The sequence below is a fragment of the Thunnus albacares genome, chromosome 8 (assembly GCF_914725855.1).
Source record: "Thunnus albacares chromosome 8, fThuAlb1.1, whole genome shotgun sequence".
Lineage (NCBI taxonomy): Eukaryota > Metazoa > Chordata > Actinopteri > Scombriformes > Scombridae > Thunnus > Thunnus albacares.
In genome coordinates this window covers 18,938,303-18,946,925 of record NC_058113.1, presented here as the reverse complement: position 1 = coordinate 18,946,925, position 8,623 = coordinate 18,938,303, and the positions used below count along the sequence as shown (strand labels likewise).

At 37.9% G+C, this 8,623-nt stretch overlaps 1 protein-coding gene across 1 annotated transcript; it reads right to left on the bottom strand.

Moving 5' to 3' along the window:
- Positions 1-873: 873 nt before the first annotated feature.
- On the bottom strand, positions 874-6,024 carry LOC122986892 (26S proteasome non-ATPase regulatory subunit 4-like). Its single transcript, XM_044358382.1, has 10 exons — positions 5,922-6,024; positions 4,689-4,829; positions 4,492-4,606; positions 3,890-3,976; positions 2,963-3,031; positions 2,610-2,825; positions 2,146-2,254; positions 1,880-2,017; positions 1,475-1,530; positions 874-1,383 (listed from the first exon to the last, which is right to left on the bottom strand). The coding sequence occupies exons 1-10, from the start codon at positions 5,945-5,947 to the stop codon at positions 1,213-1,215; spliced, it is 1,128 nt and encodes a 375-aa protein (XP_044214317.1). The 5' UTR covers positions 5,948-6,024; the 3' UTR covers positions 874-1,212.
- Between the last annotated feature and the right edge of the window lie 2,599 nt (positions 6,025-8,623).

Sequence of the window (8,623 nt, the reverse complement as noted above, 5' to 3'; positions counted from 1 at the left end):
CCTTAATTGTCATGTTTCAGTTGTCTGAGTTGTTAGCAGTTCCACAAAAGAGATTTCTTCTCTTAACTTCCAGATGATTTCATTTAAATAAGAATTTTACACCAAAAGCAGTGTAAGCATGCAACATCTCAAACTTTTTCTTCTTTTGCGTTAATCATCTCAAGACCACTTCGATTTATTTTGTGACCTTTTGGATGGGGTCTGGCCCTTAGGTTGACTCAACTATTAAACCACCTCAGCCAACTACAACAATAAAATTATACTCATGCATTGATAATGATCAACATTAACTTAACTTAATCATAATCTAATAATGTAATTTATAATAACACATCAGCCACAGGGGGCATTTGTTTGCATAATGAGTACTTTTACTCAAGTAGTATTTTGAAAGCAGGACATTTAATTGTATCTGAGTATTTTACATTGTTATACAGCTACTTTTACCTGAGTAAAAAAACACTTATTCCACCACTGACCTACATGATTTCAAATTTTCTCATGCCAAACTATGTTTACATGTATTTCTGAGTTACACTGTTTACACTGATGCTATATACATAGAGGGCTATGAAAACATAACCTGTTATGAGTGTACAGTTTCTGTCTGCAGTTGTCAGGACTACCCCATCCCCTGTCTATGTGTACTTAATTACATGTCATGTATTACTGTTGTGTTCAATAAGGAACATTTACAAAAAAACATCCATTTTAAAATGCAAGCACCATTTTTAACTGAACAATGAATATGTAATACCAGTGAACTTACGTAAAATTAAATGCAACATTCATTGATGTTCAGAAACATAGGTGTGTAAAATTTAACTGTTGCAGCTATCACAACTGTAAATAAATTTCAAGCATCAGAAAAAGTTACCACTTTGTATTCTGTAAATTTATTGTGGATTATAATCTTCCCGTGCTACTGAGTAGTTATATTACAAAAGATTCAAAAGTAAGCATATCTGCTTGGCACAAAAGAAGTTGAAATCAAAATACTCCCAAAAATCAGAACACGACTTTAACCTAAAGTTTAAAAATGGCAAAGGTTTGTTTACAGTCTGCACAGCTACATAAACAAGAAAATGAAACAGAAGATGAACAAAACAAATCCTGCATTGAGGAGAGTAGTAATGTTACTGTGAATAACACATGCAGTGCGATTCTCAGGAGTTTTTATTTAACATATATCAAGTTCCTCTCTTTGGATTTTCATTTCTTTTTCTCCTCATCCTTCTTGGCGTCAGGTTTAGAGCCTGTCTGGGAAGCCAGAGAGCCCATGGCGTTACGGATGGCCTCGTTGTTGGGGTCGACTCCAGGAAGGTTTTCCAGAACGCTCTGAAGGAATTCTTGATCCTGCATAACATCGTAGTCCTCTTCATCCTGGACACAGATAATGAAATGTTGCAACTAATCTTCACCAAGCATTTTTAAATCTGATGAAAAAATAGATCTAATAAAGGCTTGTGCTTACCTTAGCTTCACTGGAGTCCATGTCAGCTCCAGTGTCCATGTCCTCAGCGCCAAACTCTACAGGAAAAATGGAACAGAAATGTTGTTTGAGAAGGAAAAATGGGGCTGACAGATAATTGTAGCCATTTTTAACCTGAGCTCTATATTCCTGGATGGAGTGCTGCTGTGCATATACACACATTAACAGTCAGATCCACATTAAAACACATCCTTTCAACAACATCCAATATCTGATCCGACATGACTTGAATGCAGCAGATAAGCGAGATCTTGCTGTAAAGGACTAAATGATGTCTGTGTTTTATAATGTTGATGTGATGTATACTGAGTCTCCCTTTGTCTTAAAGACTATAAATTCTCTGGGAAGAGAAATTCAGAAAATTCAAAATAGGTGTCCATGTTTAACCTGCTCCTGATCCCTGCATGGACATCTGCAGAGCATAGGCGATCTGTTCATCCTCTGTCATGCGGCTAAAGTCTGGTAAAGCAGGTGTGGCTGAGTCTGTGTTGGGGACAGACATCTTCAAGAGGGCATCCTCGGACTCTACAACAGAAAGACAGAAACATATGCCATGTGGAAACACTCTTTGAGCAGTGTAAACTCCCACACTGACAGAAAATAAGAAGTTTTTAGCAAGTTAGCAAAATCAAGTTAGCGGGCATTTTTCTCACCATCTGCAGCAGGGGAGGAAATGCCAGCTTCTGCAGCTGACGCAACAGCAGCTCTGCGAGCTTCATCCTCCTGTCGTTGCCTCTGCTCCTCCATAGACACTCGTAGAGCCTAGAGAGAGGTGAGGAGAGGAAGAAAACAAACAAGGCATAAATAAAATAAAATAAAAAAGTGTGGGCTCTTTCCATGTTATCCTTAAACATTTTAACTCATTTCATTTGTGTAGCAAAATGGCTGGAAACAAAAAAAAGCGACACGGCTGCATTACTTGAAATACTGACAAGTAGCATAACACCACAGAAATATACTAAGAAGAAAGAATGAAAAAGATAAAATGTAGCATAGAAGGTACGTTTGAAGAGAACAGCAGCACTGAGATGAATAATTATGAGAATTTTAGAGGCAAAAGATGAGAAAAGTTAAGTCTAAAAAGAACTATAAAGGCCCTTTTCTCCTGCTCTCTTACCAAGGCCAGCTCTGGGTCTGCGCTGGGATCCACTCCAAACTCAAAGTCACTGGCGCCCAGGCCTAGCACTGCACCTCCCTCTCCGGCCAGGATGGGTGAGGACAGAAGGGCATCGGCCAGACTGGGGCCTGGAGGCACTGTGACCAGATGGGAGCCTACTCCCTCTTTGCCATTCAGTGTGGTGATGAAGGCTGTCAGCTTCTCTGTGTTCATCTCCTGTAAGAAAAAAACAAAGGTGAGCACATGAAGCGGACAACACAGAGAGGTAAAACCGTCAACAATAGCAAATTAGATATTATATATAATGGTTGAGTGTGTGTGTGTGTGTGTGTGGAGCATTGTGGGTAAAATACCTCCTCTCCAAAGTTAATGACATCCACATTGACTTTTTCTTTCTTCAGACGCTTTGCCATTTTGACAAGCTACAAGAGAAGACAAACACAAACATTCCATGTTTTATTAGGGGCCTGACAGATATATGGGTCAACTGCTGCTATGAGCCAATTTAATTTTTCCCACAGATGAGCAGGGATCTGATTCATGAAGAAGTATTAATAAGTAAGCTGGATAACAACACTGAGTAAACCTGGACCAGCATTTTTTTGGAATGCACCAATCAGATACACCAGATCAGTATTGGCACCCAAACTGAACTTATTAATTGTATCAGGTATCAACCATGACGTGACCAATCTAAACTAAATAATGTTACTTTGTCAACAGTGGCTCCACTATCAGTTGCATTCAGTCAGTCAGAGCCGACCACAAACTCACACTACTAAACATTTTTAGATTTTAGATTTTAAATCAGAATCAGTATTGGCCAAGAAAAAGTTAGATCAGTGCATCCCTACTTTGTTTACATCAGTCTATGTTCCCAATTTGAAATTTGAAGTTTTACTCAGCAATCTTACCCAAATACTTTTGTCAGACAGACCCCTGCTGTCTGCATATTTCCACTGATAATGTTGTGTTTAACATTATGACTTTAACAGATATTGACTGTTAAAGTTGAGTTTGTCAATTCTCTCAATAACCCAGCGAGAAGAACTGTGTCAGTTTACCATTCAGTCAATTATTTACATGACCCACTGTGATCTAACTGTTCACCATAATTACAGTTCAGAATGTGGTGAGCAGCATACTTTCTGATAAGATATCTACCAATCCATCTAAACAAAATCTTTAAAGTCTGAAGATTTTATCCTTCAGGTTATCAAAATATAAGTCACAAATCATGTCACACAAAACACATTGATTAATGTCTGAACTTAGCTCACCTCTTTTTCGTTGTCCTCCACTGGGCTGCCAACAAATGCAATTATGCGCATCTTGTGGTTTTTGCCCTGTCTGTGCTTCAGAGCCAACTACAGAGGAGAGAGACATAACACATGAACAAAAGAAACATATGAACTGACATGACATTTTGACATGTCATAGCCAGAAAAGCACAGGTGTTACAAATAACATTAATGATGGCTGCATTACATTTAGGTGAGCTTGTTCCAGTTGTACATGTTGGTTCACTGGAATGACTTACTGGGACTGACACACTGTTATTAGTTACACTTGTGCTTTTTCCTGCAAAAAAGTCAAAATGTCTTCTGTGAAAAAGGCCTACAGCTCCTATTAATTGTGAATCCTTCTTTTCGAATCTCAGACTGCCTGCCCTGTTTTCGTACTGTACCGTGGGAGAGGAGAAGCACTCACAGCTGGGTTAAGTTTAGGTTCTAGATAAAGACTTATTTAAACTTACAGAAATAACTTTAACTGACCTCTCAATGTGTTCTAATGTTTATAAAATTCACTTCACAGACCAAAAGTTATTGGTGTCCTACAGGATGAGGAGGAGAACACTGTGTTATCAAAGTCACAAACTCACATGTGCCACCCTGATGCCGGTGCAGAAGCTGATGTTTCCACGAGGCTGCACAGCATGCAGTTTGGACAGTATCCTCCCCGTGTCTGGAGTCAGTGTCGTCAGCACCTCGCAGTTGCTTCACGGGGACATAACATCTGTGTTATTATCTTAACATATTTTAAATGTCAGTACACTAATTCAAATGCGCTGTCTCTTACTTTGCCATGGTGATGAGGCCCACATTGTTTTCTGGGTTGCTGCGAGTCTTGGAGTGGCAAACAATATTAACTGCATCCTGCTGAGCCTGCAGCCTGGTGGGCAGAAAGTCTCCATTGCGCATGTACTCACTGTTGTCCACACTAAGAAAAAACAACAGGACTGTTAACAACTGCTAGTGCTGGAAAAAAAAGTAAAATACACAATTTGACAAAATATTGGTATTGGCCTACCAGCAATCGATATTTTGTCAAATTGTGTATTTTAATACATTGATACATCGGTGTATCTCTGATGAGAACATGTACAGGGAGAGGACCCTATTGCTGAAACAATTAGTCAATTAATTGATTTGTTGATTGACAGAAAATTAATAAAAATTTATAAGTGATTCATGTTTTAAGTAATTTATCAAGCAGAAACAATTTGTGAAACCACTCAATCAAATGTGAGGATTTTCTACCTTTCTCTGAGTTCATTATAACATTTTGTGGTTTTGGACTGTTGGTCAGACAAAAAAAGCGATTTACAGAAGTCATATTGGGAATATGTGATGGCTGTTTTCTAACATTAAACAGACAAAATAATTAATAGAATAATCTTTATATTGATCGATAATGAAAATCTTGAATCGTAACCCTGATGGACACCATAATCTGTTGGTTTGTAATAGAAACGTAACGTAACTGTTACAGTAACACAAACCAATGCAATAGGTCTGCGGTACCGATACATACTACACTTGAGACAACGTTCATGTTTATTAGTTTTGATCAGATTGTGTCAGAAACAACACACGTCTCTCTGTATACATGCAAAATCGTGATCTTTAAGTAACATGTTAGCAACAATATATCCAAATGAATGCTTGCTCCAGTTTTATTCGGCGTGAGGCATAACTCAGGACTTAGAAGCTCAGTCCTTAAACCTCGTTTAGCAACACTACGTTGATTATCGTTATTGGGAATATAAAGTGCTTAGAGACCATAACCTAACTAAAACCTTTTAGCCAGCTAAGCTAATGCTGGGAGCTGCTGCTAGCTAACGTTTGGCTGTAGAGTGACTCAGGGAATAGCTCATCTTTAATACAAAAAAAAAACAAGTAGCTTAAACCTACACTCATGTTTCAAACAAACGACCTCAAAACGCGTATATCAATTCATCATGCATTAGATTGTTTTAGTAAAAAACTGGCATTTAAAGTGTTCATTTTAAACATATTTTCATTTCCTTACCAGACCATAGTACTTTCAAGCACCATCTTGATGTCTGTCGCGTTCTACGTCATCGTGATGGATTATGGGTAATGGTGTTTTCTTTAAAAAAAAAAAACTGTACAGATTGTTATGAAGGGGGTTAATACTTCTGAAATACTTTAATTCTTATAATACATCCATGAGTTAATAGCAAATGAAACATTGTGGGATACAGATAGCTCAAAAACGGTTGTTGGATGTATGCTTAAATATATGACTATAATAATACTAAAGTTCCCCTCCACTCAAAAATATGTTTTTCTTCCTGTTCCTACAGTTGAATGTTTGAGTTTCACTGTATGTACAGAATGATCTCAGTGCAGAGTGTGACACTAGAAGGCTGTTTTCACATTCATCTTCTGAAAGTGGAAAGTTACTCTGTACCCACTGAAAATCCAGTTAGAAGGGGCAGGCCTACGAGCATGATTCACGACATCCCAGATAGTTTGGAAGCCAGTGATGGTCTAGTATTCAACTTATACAAGTGTGATGTGGAAACCTGAAGCCTCCAGTGCACAAACACTGAGAATTAACTTTACAGTGAGGTAGGAGACATCTTGTGTCCAGCAGTTAAATTTGTGAGATGAAATATATTTTTAATTTAGGGAGGAGTAGATGTAAATTCAAGGATTTTTGTGGAAAAACCATATTAGACATAAATTATTAAAGTAGATTATTTTATATACGTCTAAACATGTCTTCTATTTTTCTTGTTCTGTGGGCTATCAGATGTGCTTTTAACCAGTGATGTGCACAAGAGCACAGGGGTGAAATTAATGAGAATGTTTGCACACCATGCATCACAATAAATGTCTGCTATTAAACCTACACATAATGCACAGGTGTGGTAGAAAAACAAACCCTATTAATGCTAAAAACAAAGAATGTAAGTGTACCATTATGGAAAAAGTAATGCCACTGTGACCACCTCCACCCTTGATGTTTGTGTTAGCCTTTTGTTGGGAAAGAGTTCACAGTCCTCCGTGATGAAAGCAGATCAAACAATAATTTTCACCTCACAAATAAAACAGGTCCAACAACCCGAAACTATCCAGGTCATCCAAACGAAGCTGACACAGCCAGACTACAACGTAAAAGACCACACATCCAGTTTCAAACTAAATCATTTATATTGATTTTTATAACCCCCAAAGGCAAGTAACCATTTTTATTTAGTGTCATTTTAATCATTGGCTGATATGTAGGCTACTTCCTTTTTTGTAAAAATGTTTTTTTAATCTGGGTAAACCTGCAGATGTTGCCTGACAGTGTTGAATGAATGCATTATTGAGCTGAGCGTATTTTAGAAATGAATTACTTAACTGCATTGAGACTAAAATATTGACTTTTTGAAATCTCAGATGGAGAAACTCTTGCTTCTTACAGTGATGTTTGCATCATGTTATGCAACACCCCAAGGTAGGCCTATGTCAACCTTTATTCAGTCAAAAAGACTTCAAGAACAAAAACTGTGTGTATGGAGGACGAATAATGACATTTCAATATAATGGAATGAAGCTAGAGTACTTTGTTTCAATCATATAATGTTTAAGGTCTTGACAATAGTCATGCTTCTCTCCTCTGATGACAGTTAAAGAGTTTGTTCATTTGCTTTTCCCGTTTGTCTTTCCTAGGGAGAGAAACAAAGATTATGTCAAACTACTGACAGATAAAACCACGCTCAGCTCTGCGACTGTCTGTCTCAGGTAACTGAGGGAATCAGACAGCTTTTTTGTTCATTTTTATGTTTAAAACAATGCTTCTTCTCAGTCTCTCACAGCTGGTCCACCTGTTTAGATTCCTCACAGATCTCACCAGGGAGTCCGGGCTCTTCTCTTTGTCTAGTCTCTTGTACCGCGATGCCTTTGTTCTGTTTAAGGCAAGTTCAGGGTGTGTCAGTGTGTATGCTCAGGGCAGTTACACAAACTTCCTGTCACTGTCATTTCCTCCAAACACCTGGCATTCCTTGTGTGCCACCTGGAGCTCTGACAATGGGTTGGCTCAGTGGTCCAAGGCTATATGAATGGTGACAACTTCACCACAAGGAATGTGTTCAACTGGAGAGCCCTGGAATATGAGATATTAGGGATGGTTTTGGTGGATGAAGACCCTGAATATGTTGCAAAATGGTAATTAAATTATCTTTTTAACATGATAGCCTGTAGACATGAATAAAACCTCTTCAGAACCCATAAAAGATAGTACTGCTTCAGTGTAAATGTTTTTTTGTGTTGGCTGTGTTTAAAGATCCCCTTCAGACATGTATATAGAAAATAAATACTCTGCTTTAAATAATGTGTCTGATATGTATTTCCACAAAAAAAGTTCAATTATCTTGCTAAAATCCTTAAAATTACATTTGCTCCTGCTCCCACATGAAGAATCCAGAATCTATAAAAATACTTTTCATTTCAAAAGTTTATGTCTCTTGCTTCACTGTAAAGTCCGTTCTCAGTTTATCTGCACTGGAGGCTTCAAGCTTCCACATTACACTTGTCTAAGCTGTATACTGGACCATGATTGCCTCCAAACTGTGATGTCACAAATCATGCTCGTAGATACACACTTTAAGACTCAAATTTGGGGTGAGAACAAAGAATCACGTGAACAAGAAACAAAACACCTTTATGAGAAGGGGACTTTAAAAAAACAAAACAAAAATAAGACACAAAGACATATTC